Source organism: Octopus bimaculoides, chromosome 19 (assembly GCF_046866305.1).
Source record: "Octopus bimaculoides isolate indiv1 chromosome 19, ASM4686630v1, whole genome shotgun sequence".
Taxonomy (NCBI): Eukaryota; Metazoa; Mollusca; class Cephalopoda; order Octopoda; family Octopodidae; genus Octopus; species Octopus bimaculoides.
In genome coordinates, this window is record NC_142946.1 from 48056532 (window position 1) to 48079672 (window position 23141).

At 36.4% G+C, this 23141-nt stretch overlaps 1 protein-coding gene across 2 annotated transcripts; it reads left to right on the top strand.

Annotated features, from left to right (window-relative positions):
• LOC106868365 (uncharacterized) lies at positions 1-20802 on the top strand. 2 transcript variants are annotated; one of them, XM_014913583.3, is made up of 3 exons: positions 1-2596; positions 13433-13751; positions 20200-20802. In XM_014913583.3, exons 1-3 carry the CDS (start codon positions 1976-1978, stop codon positions 20643-20645), a joined length of 1386 nt encoding a protein of 461 aa, XP_014769069.1. In that variant the 5' UTR covers positions 1-1975; the 3' UTR covers positions 20646-20802. The 2 variants fall into 2 exon arrangements, with proteins under 2 accessions (XP_014769069.1, XP_014769070.1); XM_014913584.3 differs by lacking the exon at positions 1-2596 and adding an exon at positions 5490-6572.
• The last annotated feature ends 2339 nt before the right edge of the window (positions 20803-23141 follow it).

The following is a 23141-nucleotide window of genomic DNA, read 5'->3' on the forward strand; positions in this document are numbered from 1 at the left end:
AAGTCCCAACACCCACAGCCATGTTTTTTATTGCTTTTAGGAGTTCCACTGCGTGGTATCTGAAGTAAATGTCTTTTTCTATAGCCCTGGACCGATCAAAGCCTTATGAGTGGATTTGATAAGTGAAAACTGAAAGCAGCCAGTTATGAATGTGTGTGTGTAGACAGGTGTGTGTGGGTAGAGACAGAGACAGAGAGACAGAGAGACAGACAGACAAGTAGGCAGGTATAGAGGTAAGCAGACAGACAGATAATGTGTGTTTTGTGTTTGTGTTTGTCCTCCACCACCGCTTGACAACTGATTTTGGTTCGTTTATGTCCCCGTGACTTAACAGTTCGGTGCAAAGAAACCGATATAATAAGTACCAGGCTTAGAAAAAAGAACTGGGAGCGATTTGTTTGACTAACCCCTTCAAAGCGGAACCGCAGCATAGCCACAGCCTAATAAGTGAAACGAGTAAGAGATAAATGAAAAAAAGGTAATATTAACATCAGCTGCTTACGATAATTCTCCATCTTTAATCTATGATTATAAAACGAGAGAATGTCGAGAAGTGGAATATAACCGCTTTTGAGTGTTCTTAAATGACTCGTTCACGATGGAGTATAAAATATTTATTTCGCACACGGGGCGAAATGCTCAAAGGTATTTCGTCTGTCTTTAGGTTCTGAGTTCAAATTTCGCCAAGGTCGACTTTCATTTTCATCCTTTTGGGATCGATAAATTAAGTACCAGTTATGTACTGGAGTCGATCTAATCGACTGCGTCCCCCCGCTCCAAATTTCGGGTCTTGTGCCTTGAGTAGAAAAGAATCGTTAGCACGCTGGGCAAAATGCTTAGCAGCATTTTATCCATCTTTACATTCCGAGTTCAAATCGCGTCGAGGTGGACTTTACGTTTCATTCTTCTGGAGTTGATAAAATAAGTATTAGTTGGGCACTGGGGTCGATGAAATCGACTTACCCTTTCTCCCGAAATTGCTGGCTTTGTGCCAAAATTTGAAACCAATATTTACTAATTGTTGACTAATATTGTTTTCCTTCACTGCATAATCATACCAACTTGACCTGTTAGTTTTCCTGGCAGTAAATACGATAATACCAATTTAGCTATTCATTTCCATGCAGATGGCGTCTCTAAGTCATTGATTAAATTATTTGTTTTAACCCTTTTGATATCAATCTGCTCAAGATTGCCTTTGGTTTTGATACAAATTTTACTGCTTTAAAGCGATTTATATTAAAAACTTGCATCAAATTTTTATGTTAATTTATGTACCAATCACCTTCTTATTAATGGACAAAGTTATTTAATTAAATTCTTGACTGTTTTCAAAATTAGGAGAAACAAAGGCAGTAAATTTCAGCAGAAATACCTTGACAAAGGGGTTAATCTGAGTTTTAGTCTGCTGTAAGTCCTGTTAATACGTGAAATATTTCATATGATGGAGAACGGAATCTCCAAAATATTCGCGGCGCGAAATTGTGAAAAAAAACTTATTTCTAAAAAAAGGCATTTGTTGAAATTCTTCCAGAATACGAGTAAAAATACCGACTAATATTCCTCTGAAAATATACATAACATTGTCTGTGTTGGTTTGATCTCAGATTCATAAAATCTCTCACAGCACATTTTGCATCTCTGCTAACAGCAGTCACTCGACGATAGTCGCCGTTTTTTTTTTGTTTTTTTACTCTCTCACCATCTCCCCCGCGACCCTCACTGACGCCGCCGCAGCCGCACCACCATCCCTATCTCCCACACCGCCACCACCACAAGAGAAAAGAAAAAGAAAGAATGAAACTGAAGACTTAGTGCCGTTTCCTTAGTAGAAGGTAGTCTCGGGCAGAAGGAGCAGCTGATGGTTTTTAGTTTAGCAGAAAGTAATAATATTTTGTATATATAAACAGAATTCTTGTAAGTTTTGCTCATGGTTTCTTTGCATTAAAACCTTGTCTTCAAATAAGATTAAATCATGGAAGAAGAATTTGCTGCTGATTCAGAAGACGAACAAAGAAGCAACGATCCAATTTTGGAAAACATGGAGTGGGAATTATATAAAGCTGTCGAAGAGGGGAATAACGAGCGGTTTGTAGAATTATTAGACATGGGTTGCGATGTGGATTCTTTCTTCATCGATGAAGCAAACATTAGCACCAAATCACTTTTGCATGTTTGCTGTGAAAAGGGTAAAAAAGAATTAGTTAATATCTTACTAGACAGAGACACCAATTTGTCCGCACGGGACAATTGGGGTCAAACTCCGCTAATGTTTTGTATTTTAGCTGGACGGACAGAAGTGGTCAAAATCCTGTTGGATCATAGGCCAGAATTAATAAATGATTCCGATAAGTATGGAGACACTTGTCTACATTTCGCTGCCCTGAACGGTATGCTGGAGTTTATGGAAATATTGCTTCATTACAATGCACGCGTGAATGCGCTCAACCAAAACGGTTTTACTCCTTTGATGAGTGTCATTATGTCCAGGGAGATCGAATCTACCGACATACGGAAAGATGTTGTCAACTTGTTGCTTGCCGTAGGTGCTGAAATTAATCTGTACGAGCCACGTGGAAAACGTACCCCCCTACAGGTTAGTTGCAATTTTACCCACCTATCATACTTACCCAGTCACACTTCAAGCGATCTGAGGTAAGTGAAATTAATGTCAAAATTAAATGACATTCATCTCAAAATAATTGCTTTTTAATATTATTATTATTATTATTATTATTATTATTATTATTATTATTATTATTATTATTATTATCATCATCATCATCATCATTATTATTATTATTATATTTTGGTATCATTATAGTCAAACTGGAGAGGACAAGTTACTGCAAATGGATCTTTTATCTTTTACATAATTTTAAATAATTATTCATAAAAAATATCAAAGCTAACACTTTTTTATATATCACTATATATATAAACAATCTGTAGGTAAAGACACATTGTTTCTTCATTACACTCAAAACTTATTTCAAAAGCATGAAAATAAACTAAACTATCTTTCATATTGGACAAAGTTGAAACAATTTTCTTCTCTTAGTATTTTCTAGCTTCTTTCTCTTCATATCAGATTCCTTCCCCATATATATACACACATACATTCATACATGCATGCATGCTTGTATGCATCATTGTATGTACACACACACACACAAATGAACTGATGGTATATCCCTCTTCTAAAATGACCCTGCCTCTCTGGATTTTATTCATGTATACTCGCTCAGTTGTCATTTTAAATGTCCACCTTTTGATCACCTGTTGAGTCTTCTGTACATTTTATGAAAACCTTCCCTCCTCACGTTTCTAATTTCGACTCAAAAGTTTTAAGGGGAAAAGGGAAAAGTCCATAAGTATGTGTGCAAGAGTAAGATTTGAAAACTTCTATTAATGAAAGTGATTCCAGGGAAAGAGGTCCATTATCATATTTTTTCATTTGATATCATTTAATATTATAATGCGCAAAGACATTTCACAATGATACTTCTACTGCGAGCATTTTACAAAATAAAAACCTAAATACTTTTCTCTTCTCTGTCAATCAGACACACACACACACACACATTAGTCTTTAGCAAGAATGTTGATAGTGACTTCGAAGTTTCGGCTTGCTTAGCCTTCATTGGGCTTCATTGCACTGTCAACACTTTTCTTGGTAAAGAATAATGGATATGTTCTCTTCAAAAAGTATTGAGTAATCCTTTTGTTTAACGTAAAATTGTTTTATTATAAACTCAACATTAAAGCAGACATTAATTCAGACAAATAGATAGATAGATAGATACACAGATAGATAGATAGATAGATAGATAGATAGATAGATAGATAGATAGATAGAGAGATAAAGGCCAAAATATTGGAAACTTTCATATACATATCCCAGCTAAAACAACAGAAGAAACCTTTTGTAAGCGCATCATTAGAAATCAGGTCAACAGCTGACCGCCTGGTAGGTTTGTTTACAATGTTGGGTGCTATTTCAAATTCAACTGAAATTAAAATAAATTTGTCAATCTTGAGTAAAGGATGTTCTGTGTCTCGGGAACTGGTGACGTATTCTGGTTAAAGTCTTTCTCGGGGAATTGGACAAATGAAGCGACTTCAAACTCAAAGTGACGGGAAGGTGTTAGAATGGATTGCACTGACATGAGAACTTGGGATGCCTATGGCGATGGCAAAAAAACAAAAAGAAGAAAAGTCTGCAGAGCCTTTCTGCAAATTAGTAACGAGAAATACCTAGAAAAAGTTGTTTGTATATGATCCCATCGCGCAATAGGGGCACGACAACTGGTTTTATTGACCAGTTACAAACACTGTCGCTAACTTTATATCAGGCATTGGCAACCTTCTTCGAGAAGCTAGCAGCATGAGACATACATCATTATCAAGCGGGCAGCACTACTAAAAAGAAGAGTCGAAGCTAATTTTACGTTAGACATGCCTTTCAGAGAGTCCCACGAGCCGCAGTTGGCCAGTAACTGTCTTATGTCATCGCAACTCAATTCAAACAGCTAAAGATACCAAACCTCATAGTCGATGTTGCTGGGGCATTTGCAACGTAACTAAGCTTGCATACCAAAAGTTAAGGTTCCTCTTCAGGATGTGAAAATGTTTCAACTCTGAATAGTTGGTGACCCTTTTGTACAAGAGTACCTCAAATCAGAATACTATTAAAAAGATCTGAGACGCTGCACATTTTAGTCATCCAAAGTAATCCAATTGATTGCAGTCATAATTTCTGTTACCGTTGCTGTTTGGAAATCATGGATATCATGATTTTCTGTTTGTTTTCCATTGTAAACAGGGGGGGGGGGTCTTTTGTTTCTGTTGATATACTATCAACAAACATATAGCTACATTACAGTTTTTTTTTCTCCCGAACCAAATAATAAAGGCATTTCTTTGTAACCTAAATGAATATCATTAATATACTTTCATTAAAGAGAATTATTGCCCAGTTAACGAATATACTTAAATACATATATGTATGCGTACATATTATATGCATGTATGCGTGTATATATCTATACACACATGCATTCACACACACACACACACACACATATACATATATATATATATATATATATATATATATATATATATATATATATATACACACATACATACTCACACACACACACACGCACACATTGTTTAATATCGAAAGAAATTAAAAAGAAAGAGATTTAAATTTATCTTAATTCGAATATGTTTTAAAATTTAGTTTCTCAGGTAAGTTAAACAATCCTGTTGGTATGTGTATATAATGGTGATAAGAAAAATAATTCCCAAAGCGCGAAATCTGCGTACTAAAACAATTGTTTCCTCTGAATTATATATATATATATGTGTGTGTGTGTGTGTGTATCTGTAAATATAAATATGTGTTTATTGTCACTGTAAAGTATTTGGCATTTTGCCCAAGTTATATCTGCGCAAATTGCAAAAGCTGAAGGCCAATTGGTAAATAGCATGTAGTAATGCCGTTACTACAAGCACAAGAATGTAGTTAAGATAACAGCGAGAAGGATTCTATGTAGAAGTGTCTGATACTAGCAGACTGATCTTGTTAAAAGAAGAGGACAACTGGCAAACTCCTCTCCTTGAAGTAAAAGCGATAGAGTTTCAACAGACTATTTTCATAATTGTGCTCTTTTCAGCTTTTGTGTTATTAGCAAGAACAGTCTCTCACGTTAGTATACTCTGCTAAGATACATCAACAAAACAATTACATATACAGATGTAGACATTTTGAAGTTATAATTTAGAATTCTTATTTCTTTATTGCCCACAAGGGGCTAAACATAGAGGGGGACAAACAATTCTAAAATAATTTAGAATTCTATGAATATAATTATCAATTTCACTTAACAACTAAACTTATCTGGTTTTAAAATTTAAAAGTAAAGCAAAGTAAGTTCATAAAAATTAACATAACACCCTTGTTTGTTGTTGTTGTTTTTTTGGGGTCTGATTGCCAATTAATAAAACCAACCCAAATGGATATCACAGACCAAGATGTGGCCATGCTGCTTGCCATAGAAGACGACGATCCGGTAGCGCTGCGGGAAATTTTAAAAATGGGAGCTGAGGCTGACACATATTGCTATGATTTGAACGGTATTCCATCCAAATCAATGATTCACATTGCATCGGAAAAAAGTCGGTTGGAATGTTTGAAAGTTTTACTGGATTACGGCGGATCAGCGGATGCCAGTGACCGCTGGGGTCAAACACCACTTATGTACAGCATCATGGCAGGAAGACGGGAAATTACCGAATATTTACTGGAAAAAGAACCTGGTTTAGCGAAAGATTCTGATCACAAAGGGAACACGCCTCTTCATTGTGCTGTGCAGGCTGTATGTCACGAAGACATCAAGTTAATTCTTAGTCGAGGAGCTGATATAAATCGCCAAACAACGAGAGGTGTTACTCCACTTATGCTGGCCTGTATAGAATATTCAGCCTCTTTGGTTAATTATTTAATTGAAGCTGGAGCTGACATCAATATGAGAGAATATAGAAATAATTCTACGGCTTTACATGTACGTAATCTTCCTCTATTTCTTAAAAAACTTTCTAGAATTCAGACCAAATGTAAGATCCAGATATTACAACTGACTTTGGGAGAATTCTCAAATCAGTTATAATTCTTTCATATAATTTTTTTATATCGGTGTCCAGATATATGAATATTCTTGTCGATTATTCCTAAAATATGTTGTTCTATTGTTTCGTGTCTCTCACGCGTATAATTACGAAATTAACTCGGCGAAGGAATTGTTTGCAATAATGTATGTACGTACGTATGTATGTATGCTAGTGTTTATATACATACATATGTGTGTGTATATGTATGTATCTCTCTCTCTCTCTCTCTCTCTCTATATATATATATATATATATATATGTATATATATATATATATATATATATATATATATATATATATATATATATATATATATATATAATTAGAAAATAATGTAACAAAACATGGAGGATATATTATAAATAATAAATAGTTATAATTGTGACTTGTTCATAGTTATAAACGTTCTATATATATATATATTAAAATGAAGAGGTCATGGGTCAACAGGTCTTTTGGGATCTGACGATACGCCATAAAGCTAAACCCTTTAAGGACGGGAAACCTAAAGTAATCCCATAAACCGGCCTCCGCCATTTTTTATATATATATATATATATATATATATATACACACACATGTGTATGTATATAAAAAATGTGTGTATGTATGTTTACATATATATACTAACATGAACATCACATACAGTGGAGTCTCTATATACGAACATAAACCGTTCAGGAGCCGTGTTCGTAAACCAAATTGTTCGTAACATTAATATTTGAAATACATATACGTAAGGACAAACCGTTCCAAACCACTCTTAAACTCAGGTCAGGTCAGGTGTGGAAGTACACGCCATTGCAGGGCATCTCTACAACCACCGTTTGTCACTATTTGCTCGGGTTGTCCCGAGAAACCCTCGGAAGCTGTGTCCCAGTCAGTCCTCATCTCTGCGAGATATTTCCTCATCCAAAGGCATAAAATGATGTTTTATTTGTCTATCCGTCAATAGCAAATACCTAAATATATATTTATATGTAGATATGTGATTGAGTAAATGTGTGTGCGTAATCTACTCGTGGTTTGTTGTTCAAATTTTAGCACATTGGCTAAATCGAATTTTTTTCAGAAAATCTGTTTGCTATAAAATTAGCCAAATTAGCGTACTGTTCGTTATATGCTCTTCCTGCACGTGCGTTGTCTACATGTGTGTTTTTCAAATTTCAAATCGCAAAGCGATTAGATTCGCAGTCAGTTATATGTATGCGTAGTCCACTCGTGATTCGTTAATCGAATCCCAGTTCGTTATGCGAGTTTATTTTCTTTTTTTTTTTAACTGTTCGTTATTCAATCTATTCGTTTAGAGAACGGTTCCTCTGTGGGTATTCCATTATACATACATACGTACATACATGCATACATATATACATAATTCATGCATACATACATACATACATGTCTATTTCTCTTTCTTTTTTCTCCTTTTTCCAGCATGCCCGATTACAAATCTCCCTCCCCCTTCTTTCTACCTCTCCTCTGAAACCGTTTTTTTTTTGTGCCAACCAGATGGTGGGAATGCGCGTGCGAATTAATGGATGGATTCTGAGAACTTTCAGTACAAGGAACCAGGAAACTGTGCTGGTTCAATAGAGGACATTTGTCCTCAGCTGTCTGGGCTACTGCCTTCAAACGTGGTCACCCCAGAATGTCAAATTAATAGCAGAACTTGAGGCAGTTCAGTGGTCCTACACCAGGAAGATTGCATCAATGGAACAGCTGAACTTCTGAGAGAGACTGAAAGACCTACGATTCAGCTCCTTGGAGCGAAGACGGGAAAGATAGGCAATGATATACGTATGAAAGATCCTGAAGGGTTGGCACTAAACTGTGGCATCGAGAGCTATACCAGCTTCCGAACTGGACGTCACTACACTGTTCTCACCCATCCCGTCTAGTGTGAGGACCAAGTACTGCAATAACTTGAGATTCAGGGGCCCACAGTTATTTAATGCTTTGCGTGACATCTTGAACAGGTGTCTTCTACTATAACCTCGGGCCGACCAAAAGTCTTGTAAGTAGATTTGGTAGATGGAAACTGAAAGAAGCCCATCATATATATATGCGTATGTGTGTGTTTCTGTTCATTTGTGTTTGTCCTCCATCACCGCTTGATAACCGGTGTTGGTGTGTTTCTGTTCATTTGTGTTTGTCCTCCATCACCGCTTGATAACCGGTGTTGGTGTGTTTATGTCCCCGTAACTTAGCGGTTCGGCAAAAGAGACTGATAGAACAGGTGTCAGGCTTTAAAAAGCCCTGGGGTCGATTTGTTCGACTAAAACCCTTCAAGGTGGTGCTCCAGCATGGCCGCAGTCAAACGACGGAAACAAATAAAATAAAAGAATGTGTGTGTGTGTGTGTATTTTTGTATGTATGTATATTTTCTACATCGTAATTAATCGAGGTCAAACTGGAATCTAAGGGAACACGAATCATAATAAAACTTCCGTGTTATTTTATTTATTTATTGTTATTGTTCACTGTGGTAAAAGAGGTTTGGTAGAATCGTAAGAACATCGGGGAAGCTTCATTCAGTGGGTGGGGTCGATAAAATAAGCAACCAGTCAAGTATCGAAGTAGATGGTTATTGACTTAACTCCACCACCATCAGCCCATTCATTTCAAAATTGCTGGTTTTGTGCGAAAATTGGAAACAATTTGTTTGTTTGTGTGTGTGTCTGTGTAAGGAGTAATGGTATGTGTGGGAGGTGGGGGTGTTTGGGTGCGAGTGTCTATAGGGGGGGATATCGATATGCGTGTGGGGGTTACATGTTTGTGATGTGTGTTTGTGGGACGATTTGTTTTTGTGGGGGTACGTATAGTGGTGGTGGTGGTGAATGTGTGTGGGGGCGGGATTCGTGTGTGTGTGTGTGTGTGTGTGTTCATGTCAGACGGGGTAAATTATTCTTTTCTACTCTAGGCACAAGGCCCGAAATTTTGGGGGAGGGAGGGGCAGTCGATTAGATCGACCCTAGTACGCAATTGGCACTTGATTTATCGACCCCAAAGGATGAAAGGCAAAGTCGATCCCAACGGAATTTGAACTCAGAACGTAAAGACAGACGATGCCAACCATCCAACCCATGATGGAAAACAGATGTTAAATGATGATGATGATGACAGGAAGTTATTTGGTTCTGTGGTGTTTTCATTGGTTACATAGTTTATTTCTTGTGTTATGAATTTTCACTCATCTTCAAAATACCTTTATGTAAGCATAACAATAAAATCTTTCATTTAGAATTAACTTAATGAAGGATGAAACTGGCTGAAACATCAGGCAAGCAAAATTTGACAACATTAGAGTGACTTCTGTGGCATTAAAATTAAATGCCTCTGAAAAATGTTAGGATATGAAGCTCTGTGCAAGTAAAGACTGTCTATAACCAATACCAACCGCTGTTTGTACAACTGTTCATCATTACTTAATTAATAAAGCATTTTGTAAGGGTCTTAGGATCAACTTTTCTCACCAAGCAAAAAGTGCAGTTGCTATTGCATTAAATCTACTTTTTTGTTATCTTCTTATCAAATCTATTTCATACTCAGTTAAAAAATTGTTCAACATCTTCAGTGTACATCACAAGATCAGAAAAACAATCATCAGTAAATCCACACATTCTAAGATTTAACTTTGCCACTTTTTTCCATATTTCCTATGGCTTTTTATTAAGAAGCTGCCTTCCTTGACACCTTTTTGTCGTCAAGTACACATCACATGTCCCATTAGTGCAATAATATCTGCTGTATGTATATATGGGCCAATGCCAGAAATATACAACTTCTGTCTCAGTACACACATATTCCATCAACTGTGCTAGTTAATATCACATCTCCAATAGTTCATGCTCACCTCATTTCTCTCTCCCTCCCTCCTCACTCTTCCTCTCTCCAGCTGCTGTTGATCTTTGACTAACCATGTTGTCTCACTACCATGCAACATCATACAAGCTGCCTACACATAAACTGTTTGTTGTCAATGGAATTAACAGTGTCTTCATCTTCTACCACTGCTTTCCAACTGCAGTAAACTAATGTTTTATGTAAAACCTTCTCTATCATTAGTCACGTCACATAAATAATAAAGAAACCATCGTTTACTGATAACGACCCTGGTATATCCTGCTTTATTTGAAGTTCTGCTTCTCTGTCAGCCTGCCAGAAATCTTCCTCCTTGTGTACTCAAAGCTTGCACTGAATTCACAATATTAAGTTTCTACCTATAATCAAGGCCACTTTCCAATAGAATTATGTGTTTTCTCTTAGGAATTATCTTTTTTTTTCTGGGTGCTCCAGACAATTCTTCATTGTCTTGAATTTTTTCTTCAGTTCTTTGACAGATTTGCTATGGAAGCATGGTCATCAGAATATAAATGTTCTCGAGAAAACCACTTCTGTATTATAACCTAAAGAAACATAATTCCTCACTGAGGCGCAGGAGTGACTGTGTGGTAAGAAGCTTGCTTACCAACCACATGGTTCCGGGTTCAGTCCCACTGCATGGCACCTTGGGCAAGTGTCTTCTACTATAGCCTCAAGCCAATCAAAGCCTTGCGTGTGGATTTGGTAGACGGAAACTGAAACAAAATTGTCATATGTAAGTGTGTGTGTGTGTGTGTGTGTGTGTTTGTCCTCCACCACCACTTGACAACTGGTGTCGTTTATGTCCCCATAACCTAGTGGTTCAGCAAAAGAGACTGATAGAATAAATACTGGACTTTTAAAAAAATATGTACCGAGGTTGATTCATTCAACTAAAAATTTCTTCGAAGTGGTGCTCCAGTATGGCCATAGTCTAATGAGTGAAACAAGTAAAAGATATGATGGACATCTTTATTTACTGCAGGTCCATTGGAAATTCATAAATCTTTTGGATAATCTTTGTAGGAATTTTAGATATCTCTATCAGGTTTTTATTATGCATATAACAGCTGGAAGATTTCCAGATCATGTTGGATGTAGACAGCCTTGAGAATTATAAGAGTTATTTAGAGCACCTTAGACATTGCTAAAAATATAGGCAGGACACGTATTTAAAAAAATTTAACATTGTTAAATTACTAATCTGTTGCTTTTGCTAGGTTTTTTTTTCAAATATCAAAGTGTTCCAGAATAAAAATGAAACAAAACAGTGAGTATGAAATGTAAAAAAAAAAAACTGCATTTATCACACACACATACACACACCAGACATTGTATAAATATGAGTTTACCATGTGAGAAACGTTCTCATTACCAAAAGATTCATAGCCAAACAAGTTTTGTGTCTTGTCAGTGGTACCAAAACATAATTGATCAAATAAACACAAGGTGTGTCTCCCTTTATTTAATCCTTAAGTATTTACATTACTCTGTCAAAAGTAAAACTTATTTATTCACATTGTTTTGAATGAATCCTGCATTATCTCATAGCTTTGAAATTTTGATGATGTGAGTGTATATTTCTAGAATGACATTGTTTGGTAAGTGTGAGAGGCCAGATCTGGTCAGTATGAACATAAAACAAATAGATTATTAGGCCATATATGGCCAATTTAAATGCTTAATGGTTAAGGCTCAGGTTGTACCAGTAGCTTAAATTGAATGTGTGAATATTTCAATTTTTTACTCAGTTTCAATCGGTGCACCCAGTGTAACCTTGTGTCTATATATAGATTAGTGTTTCTCAACCTTTTTACCCTTGCATAACCCTTAAAATAAATTACATGTCTCAAGGAACCCCTGCACACAAAAAAATTATATACTATATCTTTCTCATATATTTTTCATCGTAGTTCATGTGGTAAATATCATATATATATATATGTATAGTCAAAATAAGCAACAAGGATATCCAAAGTTAATGCAGTACAATCGTTTCATGCGACTCCATTTATTTAAGCAATGTGAACATTACATCAAATATAGAATGTAGAGCAATCTTCAGCTGCACAAAGATATAGAAATTTAATGAAATTACATTTCAACAGAAGGACATATTTTTGTAACTACATCTAAACTCTCCAAGTAGAAAGGAAGAATACAAAAAAACCATTTTGACTTAGCCAGACCATACAGGCTAGTAAATAATTTTAAGCAGATTTTTAAGTGTCACTGATTTTATTTGTTTCTTTGTTTCTGATTTATGGACTATCTTATCAGACCTAGGGATTCAAAGCTTAAGGGGACACTGGCATTTTCTTTGTAGGGTAAGGGGTAAACATTGTAGACAGTAAACAGGATTGCTCTGCATTTTACATTTGATGTAATGTTCACATTGCTTAATTAAATGGAGTCGCATGAAACAATCGTTTGCATATATGCATGTGTGTGTGTGTGTGTGTTACTGCCTCCTTGCCTTGACATCACATGATAGTTGTAAGCAAGTGTCACTGTCATACAGGTGTGTCCTTCATTTCTGATCTTCTGTTAAGACATGTCTGGCCTTGCTTGGAAACAAGTGTGGAATGGCAAAGAGAAGAGCATCTGGCCATAGAAAATCTGCCTCAACAAATTCTGTTTGACCGACGATGACGATGATGGCAATGATGATGATTGTGATGCTGATGATGATGATGATGATGATGATGATGATGATGATGATGACGACGACGATGACAATGACAATGATGGCAATGATGATGATTGTGATGCCGATGGCGATGATGATGATGACTGATGATGAGTGATAGTCGTCTCTACAGAAAAAGGTAAACATTTTAAAACATATTAACATGTTTTAATAACTTTTCTGTTTTTGTTTTTAACTTCCAGTTGGCTGTGCTCACCAAAAATGTTGATGTTGTTGAAATCCTCCTTCAAGCCGGAGCCGACCCTAATATGGCTGACAGGTCTGGCAAGATTCCCCTCACAAACTGTATCCTTGAAAATATCACGGTAAAACAGGAAGCTGGAGTTGCTCCTGACATTGATGCCAATATCCAATCTATGATATTTTTACTGACTCAGGCAGGAAGTAATTTAAACTTGACAATGTGTGAATATAGCCATCCTTTGATATGTGCAGCTTTTGTTGGTTCGGCTGAATTGGTTCAGTTTTTTATTGACCAAGGTTCCATTCCAAACATGGTGTGTAAGTATTAGTTTCTTGAATTTCTTCCCTTCGTATCAATTAAAAGTGGAGGCGCATGGTGTAGTCGTCAGGGTGTTGGACTCCTGATCGTAAGATTATGGTTTCAATTCCTGGACCAGGTGATGCATTATACTTTTTGAGCAAATAGCTAAATTTCATATTGCTCCAATCCACTCAGCTGATAAAAATAAATAATCCTGCAAGATATATATATATATATATATGTGTATATATATATATGTATATATATATATATATATATATATATATATATATATAGATAGATATAGATATATATATTTATGAATTAATAGTCATTTCAAATTTTGGCACTAAGCCAGCAATTTAGGGAGAAGAGTAAGTCGATTACATCACCCTCAGTATTCAATTGATAATTGTCTAATCAACTCCAAATTTGAACTCAGAACATAAAGCCATGTGAAAGGCTGCTAAGTATTGAACTCAGCATGCTAACAATTCTGCCAGCTCACTGCCTTAATTTAAGAAATGATATTGATTTCAAATTTTGGCACAAGGCCAGCAATTTCGGGGGAGCTAGTAAGTCAATTTGATTGACCCCAGCGTTTGAGTGGTATTTATTTTATCAACTCCAAAAAGATTAAAGGCAAAGTCGACCTTGATGGAATTTGAACTCAGAATGCAAAGACAGACAAAATACCGCTAAGTATTTCACCTGGCATGCTAATGATTCTTCAAGCTCACCACCTGAATTTAAGAAATAATATAAAAAGTTAAATGTGGCAGGTAAGGAACAAAAAAGAGAAAAAAATGTTCAAGTAGATAAAATATCAAAGAGGAAAATTAAAATTGGCATGGCAGGTAAAATTATTCATTCAAAGAGAAGTGTGTTGAAAATCTACGTGAAACAATATGAGAAAGTCTTTTCTTTGATTTTCGTGTGTGTGTGTGTGTGTACGTGCATGCGTGAAATAGCCACAAAATATGCTTACAGAGAAAATGCTGTATGAATGGTTGAAAGAACATGAGACATTGATTCAGCTAAATGGTGTGTGGTTCTCTAATAGATAGGCAAAATCCCTCATTTATTGTTTGGTGGAGGAAAACTGTGACTGATGAACAATGATCAATGAGATGTCAAAGAAAAATTAGTGACTGACAAGCTAAATGCATGATAATGGAACCCACCAAACAACAAAACTCTTAGTCAAATTGATGACTTTATCATATTTAATTTGATAGAGCAATGAGGCGTCTGTAACTGGTGACATTATAGTCAGTGCCAAGTCACTACATGAACACCACCTAAGAATCAAAGTTTCACAGAATCCAAAATAATGAAAAGAAAATGTGAGTATGAATATTCAAACTGAAGATTAGTTTCATTGCCCTTGTGAATGTAATGTCTTGACCTTCTGGTCCATCCCAGTTCAGCTTGAGATGCATGAGGAGCTCCAATTAATCTTTCTTGCTAACAGCTCTTCATACAAGGGAAAGAAATGTAGAAGCTTGTCCTCCATAAAAAAAATATTATTTTCAAATGGTCAAATGGTCAAGTCAGATGCTGGCCTTTGAAGAATAAGATGCAATATTTGGGATATTATGTGCAACTTTATACAGCCTTTGGTATGATGGTTGATGTGCTTTGCTGAAAGATTCATACAAAAGCATGAATGAGTCTTCTCAGTTCTTTTGGTGCCATTGAAATACTTTGATGTGGACCGATTGAAGAGATGTCTGACATGTGTTGTGTCAGTCCAGATGCTTGGTTGGATCTTGTGACGTAGTTTCTGAGTTATGGGTGACTAAGTGTCCAGGTAGCCTAAGTGTACTTCCATATACCAGTGGTACAACTTGTCTCAGCCTTTATCATTGCATGTAAACCATGTAAAACAATGGGAACAAGCTCATGCCAATGGTCAGGGTTATGTTGTGCACAGAGAGCAGCCTTCAGTTGTTGATGGAACCTGTTGACCGTTTCATTGGCCTCAGGCTGTAGAACATATATGTTGATATCCAAGGTCTGTGAGTGCAGGGAAAAGGGTAGATCCTAACTGCAAGCCTAGGCTGTGTATGATAATAGACGGAAACCAAACTGAAAAATCCAGTTTTGTAAATAAAGTTCATGCTGCTGTTTCCACTGATATATCTTATTTCTTTATTGCCCACAAGGGGTTAAACATAGAGGGGACAAACAAGGGAATTAAGTCGATTACATCGACCCCAGTGTGTAACTAGTACTTCTTTTTATTAACGAAATACCGCTAAGCATTTTGACCAGCATGCTAACGTTTCTTATTTCTTTATTGCCCACAAGGGGCTAAACATAGAGGGGACAAACAAGGACAAACAAAGGGATTAAATCGATCCCAGTACGCAACTGGTACTTAATTTATCGACCCTGAAAGGATGAAAGGCAAAGTCGACCTCAGCGGAATTTGAACTCGGAACGTAACGGCAGACGAAATACCACTAAACACTTCGCCTGGCGTGCTAACATTTCTGCCAGCTTGCCTTCCACTGATATATCTGTGATGGGAAGAGACCCTGGTCATGTCAACATGTCCGTGCATGTCAGTGGTCTGCACAAGCCATCAAATAGAAGTAATTTTCCGAAGGGACAAAGGATCCAATCAAATCACTCCCTATGTGTTGGAACCTAGCATCTGGTGTAATAAACATGTCAGGAGATGATTTCACATCTTGGTTAATTTTTGCATGACAACATTTCAAGAAGTACCACACCCATAAGTGTACAGTATGATTAATTCCTGGCCATATATACCTTGCAGTAATTAATTTCTGTACATAACTACACCAGTACCCATAGATGAATACTGTACATTAAGTAAGAAACAGAGACTACCATTCAGTAATAATACTGCCTCTTCTACTTGTTTCAGTCATTAGATTACAGCCCATGCTGGGGCACTGCCTTGAAGAGTTTTGGTCAAACAAATTGACCCTAGGACTTATTCCATTGGTCTCTTTTGCTGAACCAAAAAGTTATGGGGACATAATCAAACCAACACCAGTTGTCAAGCAGTGGTGGATGACAAACATATACACAAAGATGCAGACACATAGATATATACATATATATGCATATATGTATGTATGCATGTATGTATGTATGTTTATATATATATATATATATATATATATATATATATATATATATATATATATATATATATATAATATAATATATATACATTTATATGATGGGCTTCTTTCTATTTCCATCCACCAAGTCCACCCATGGGACTATAATAGGAGACACTTAACCAAGATGCCACTCAGTGGGACTGAACTCAGAACCATGTGGCTGGAAGCAAGCTTCTTATCACACAGCCACGTCTGTCACTAATATCTGACTTTTGCTTGGCCTGTTGGCAATGGTGATACTAATGACTGAATAGTCAGTGTTTCTCACCATATTTTGGTGAAAGCGAGATTTGGTCAGCATGTTGTTATTGAATACCTGCCTTAGGTGAAATGCAAAACTCACTGAAATCAAGTGATATAGTAGTTCCACTACCAGTGCTGAGCGTTTCTTGTCTGCTTCTAATATCTCTGAGCTTCTATGCACTAAACGTCTGTATGTGTGACTTTCCCAAGACAAGTACTGCAGTATTAATGTGCTCTTATAATACATCCACGTTAAGTAGGATAGAGAGACTGTTATACATATATATATGCATATACATACATCATCATCATCATCATCATCGTTTAACGTCTGCTTTCCATGCTAGCATGGGTTGGACGATTTGACTGAGTACTCGTGAAACCGGATGGCAACACCAGGCTCCAATCTAATTTGGCAGAGTTTCTACAGCTGGATGCCCTTCCTAACGCCAACCACTCAGAGAGTGTAGTGGGTGCTTTTACATGTCACCCGCACGAAGGCCAGTCAGGCGGTACTGGAATATACACTTGCACCCACACCTGTGAGCATGGTATTGCCTGAAATATCAAGGAGCTAAAATTAACTAACATGTGAGAATCACCTTTGAATTGATTCTTTTTACTGCACCAGATGTCATCACCGTGCATACACTAAAGCCTACCATCCTCAGGTTGATGGAATGGTATGTGCATGTTTGTATATGTGAGAGAGAGAGAGTGAGAGAGAGAGAGTTGTAAGCTTGGGTTCTTGTGCAGCGAAGATATAACAGAAAAAATACCCACTAAAATGCTATTGTATCATGAGTAAGATGGAAGCAATGTCAAAGGATTCCCATGGGAAGATACAGGGGTCACTGATATGTTGGATGAATGGAAGATCTTTCCAACACCAAACTGAGCAACCACAAACCTCCTTTTAAGATCCAAGAAAGGTATGATAATTCAGTGTTAGACAGGTATATATGATTTTTTGAAGATAAAAGCTGCACTGTCTTAAATCAACTGGAGATTGCTAGAAAAGTGTAGGCCATGTCTTCACAGCAGCAGAAAGCCAAAGGAATTATCCTGAAGAATTTGCTTTACCTGTGGACCTTCCTAAACTCTAGATACAAAATTTTTACCCCCTGCCTTCATGAATGGAATTATATTTTCACTAATTGATCTAGTCCTCCATACCAGTCATATCTGGCATTTGGCCCTATTGGAATTATTTTCCTCCCTTTCTTATGTATTTTGACACTTATTCTTTTCTTTCTTCCAATCTCCTCTTTATTTATTTCTTTTCTCTTATAAGTCTCGTCCTCCATTTGTCTCCCTACCTTCCTCCCCATTCTCTCTCCTCTCACAATTTTGCACTCGCTTTATCGCATTGCCCCACCACACATCTCACCAATACACATACACGCTTACAATATAATACATACATATAAAACTCCTTCACAAACCAGCTCATTAGCTCCCCATCTCCCACCATTCCTCTCTTTCTCTCACCCTCTCCTCATAACACTTCACCCTACTTCATTCGTATACACACACACATGCAATGAAAATTCTTTGCACATTGGCCTCGCCTGCTGGGTTTCCTTTTGACTGCATAATCCAATCCAAGGGACATAACTCTGGAAGAACTAGACCTAGCATTTCATTTTGTCTGCACCTATTTTCAACGCTTTTTTTTTTTTTTCGGTTTCTTTAATGCAGCCAAAAATTGTATTGGCTTATTAGCCAGACCTTTACTTTTATACCTTCACTGCAAAAGAATCCAAGCATTAGATTTCCAGTTGACTACGTCTGATGATTATACAATTATTCTTACCTTTATATAATGAACTTACATAGTGTTCAGGTGCACTTACAGCTCATCAGAAAAAGTAATCAAAACTACATGAACAGTACATAGAATATAGACATGCACACTGACGTACAAACAAACAAACAAACAAAAAGAACGCAGAAATAATACATTTCTAAATCTCTCAGAGAGATTTATGCAGTAGTGATATGATGAAGTAGTTGTATGCTGTCAACTTAATGTGACAGTCCCATGAAGGGAATAATACTACTGTTGGTTAGACCTAGGAAGCTGCATCGCTTCCTGTCGGCCTTGACACACTTCCTGTGTCCTTATGTTTACAAGGGGGAGACAAGCACCTCCACTCAGCTAAGCCTGCATCCAGATTCAGAAACATGTCTCTGGACGCAGGCTTAGCTGGGTGGAGGTGCTTGTCTCCCCCTTGTAAACATAAGGACACAGGAAATGTGTCAAGGCCGACAGGAAGCAGTGCAGCTTCCTAGGTCTAACCAACAGTAGTATTATTCCCTTCAGGGGACTGTCACATTAAGCTGACAGCATACAACTATTTTCAAAAAGAAGAATGCAGCTCTGAAAATGGATAGAGACAATGACAACTGAAAATGTTGCAAGATGCAATGAAAATTTTAGAAAAAATAAATAAGTAAATGAGTGGAAATCGAACTGGTGAGTGTGTTAAATAATAAGGCACTAAAAGAGAATGCCTCTCCCCAAATACAATAAAATCTATGGAAACTGTCTAACATTTATCTTTACTTCCAACTCATTGCAATTGTGAAATTTTGTAATGGTTCAATAAAATCTCTACTATGTTACTTTGAAAAATTTTAATGAAACAAACTGACTCCTATACTTATATTTTTTTAAAACCCGGTACTTTTTCTATTGGTCTCTTTTGCTGAACTGCTTAGTTATTGGTACATAAGCACACCAACACTAGTTGTCAAGGACAAACAAAGACACACACACACAGATACAACAGGCTTCTTTCAGTTTCCATGTCATCCACTCACAAGGCTTTGGTCACCCTGAGGCTAAGGTAGAAGACATTTGCTTAACGTGCCACACAGTGGGACTGAACCCAGAACCATATGGTTGAGAAGCAAACCTCTCACCACATAGCCACACCCGCACCTTTCAGTTGATGAGTTGATTTTAATTAACAGTTCTGTAATAAAATACTCTTGCATATGATCTAACTACTCAGTTTGATTAATTTTTATTTCAATTTGTTTCTTTTTCTAGTTCCGTCTGGCGTTACACCAATCCTTACTGCTGTCAGCCGTAATCAAATGAATGTGGTTAAACATTTACTTTATTGGAACTGTGAGTTTCAGAATCGAGGTAGAATCTCTCGCAAAAGAATTGATTATTACTTCGATCCTTTTGAACTGGCTATCTTCATGAAACACTGGGAAATAGCAAAACTTTTACTTTTTGCTGGTTATCAATGGAAGGCAGGCTTAGTTGAAAATAATGAAGACCTCAGAAACCCACTACTTGCATGTGAAGAAATGGCAAAATGGTACACAGACTATACACGCACAACGCAATCACTTCAGTTTTATTGCATCAGGACGATTCGATTATGTTTCGGTGGAAATATTTCCCAAAAACTGAAGAGTTTGAAACTTCCACCTTTCATTAACAACAAAATTCTTTTAAATCATTTGCTCTCAGTCGACAGCTAATATATCACAATTGTCTTGTACATTTGCATGCAGTTCTAAGTTCACAGAGATCAAAAGATATTTATTTATTCAGAGGGTCAGCCCATGACAATTTGTACCAGGGAAGAAATTGTGGATATTTATTTCAGATTTATTAAAACATCTTTATTTACCTGTGGCTGGATTGTTATTTTATTTTTTTTATTTTTTCAGTATATTGTTATTAGCTTTATTTCTCACCAAGTGTCATTTAGATTCTTTTATTCACAAAATTCAAACCTATAGTATCGATATAAAATACCAAAACAATTGTACTGATCATGATCAGTAAATGTAACGAAATAGAAAATCTAATGAAAATATTAATTTTCTGTTAAAAGTAAAGAGGGGAAAATACTTTTGAAGATTGGTTAACTCTTTTATTACTATGTGCCTGTTGAAATAAACTGCTTTTCTTTCAATTAATTTTGAAAATGATGAAGAATTTTGTAAAGTAACTTTGTCATTGTTAACCTGGTGTTTAGAACACCTTATCACACTCTGTGTCAAGCTGAATCTCCCCCGAGAACTACGTTAAAGGTACACATGTCTGTGGAGTGCTCAGCCACTTGCATGTTAATTTCATGAGCAGGCTGTTCTGTTGATCGGATCAACTGGAACCCTTGTCGTCAGAATAGGACCACTTTCAGATTCAAATATCTATGAAGTATGAAAATCATTTTTAAGGTGAAAGTAATTTTATTCTCCAAACAAATTTAATCTGCCTTGTTTTGTTCTTCTAAGTCCACACGTGTACAAACTACACCTATCCTTATTTATCTCTGGTTCATTGATCACTGATCTGGGATAACATGATATGCATAAGTGCAGGAATGAAATTTGCTTTTTAGGTGCTAACCCAGGTCCAACCCAGAATGTGCAAAGCATTTTCATTAGTCACTCACTACCAAAAAAAATTCTAGGGGGTGTGCTTTGACCCCATGTTGCTGAGCCTAAGATGATATGCTCAGTTGTGAACCATGTTACATTTATCACAAATTGATTTATGATGACAATGGTTTGCAACTAAGGATAATGTTTGTTTCACAAAAGCACACCCCAACAACCATATATGATACTCAGTTACCCATAATGCACTGGTTATTGCTGCGCTGTCAGGCTGCATCTTTTTTTAAATAGATTTACATACACATACAATAAAAAATGGATTTACATACACATACAATAAAAAATGGATTTACATACACATACAATAAAAAATGGATTTACATACACATACAATAAAAAATGGATTTACATACACATACAATAAAAAATGGATTTACATACACATACAATAAAAAATGGATTTACATACACATACAATAAAAAATGGATTTACATACACATACAATAAAAAATGGATTTACATACACATACAATAAAAAAAAAGTTGAAATGCAAGGAAACTTAGTAGATTGGTAAAATAGTAAAAAAAGGTGAAGAAAAGAAAAGAAAAGAAACAAACGATGGGAAGAATGACAATAGCGTATCAGTGAAGAGAAATACTTTGAAACTAAAAGAAGAGCAAAATTTATATTTGTGTAAGGTCTGGTTCGCTTACCTTAAATGTAGAACTAAACAGGTTTGGCTATTTTAAGCGAAGGAGAAAGAACAGGGACCCAGAGAAAGTGTTTGTTCTCCAAGTGGGCAGAAAGCGCTGCCCACAGCACTTGTAGTAAGGATGATTAAAAGTAACATTAACTCTTTAGCATTCAAACCAGCCATATCCTACCCGAATATTCTACTTGTTTTATGATCAAACTGGCCAAATCTGGCTTTTCATACCTGCTCTACAATGTCATAAACTATCACTTCATCATCATAATCTTGAAGCTATGAGATAATGCATGATTGTTTCGAAGCAATATAAATAAATAAATATTACATTTGGCAGAATAATCTGGATGCTTAAGGGCTAAAGTAATTTGGAACTAATTTGTTACAGCAGTAGTAACCATCATTTTGGTTTATCATTCCAGTTGGTCTGATCAGACACTCCACATATTGCTTATTCATTGAAGAACAATAAAAAAAACCATCATGAAAAATTAATCATTCTTTAACTCTTTTGTCCCATAATCTCAGCGCTAAGGGGCTAAACAGGCATCGACTGCAGACTGAAGTTCCTCAGCATCAGATTTGGACTGACACAAAACTGAGAAGAATGTGAGCGGCATCTATAATTGGAAAGACTTCATTTGTATCATACATATAGGTGCAGGAGTGGCTGTGTGGTAAGTAGCTTGCTTACCAACCACATGGTTCTGGGTTCAGCCCCACTGCGTGGCACCTTGGGCAAGCGTCTTCTACTATAGCCTCGGGCAGACCAAAGCCTTGTGAGTGGATTTGGTAGACGGGAACTGAAAGAAGCCCGTCGTATATATGTATATGTATATATATATATATATATATATATATATATATATATATATAACGTGAGAGAGTTAGGGGTTGGGGGTACAACCCACTAAGGGA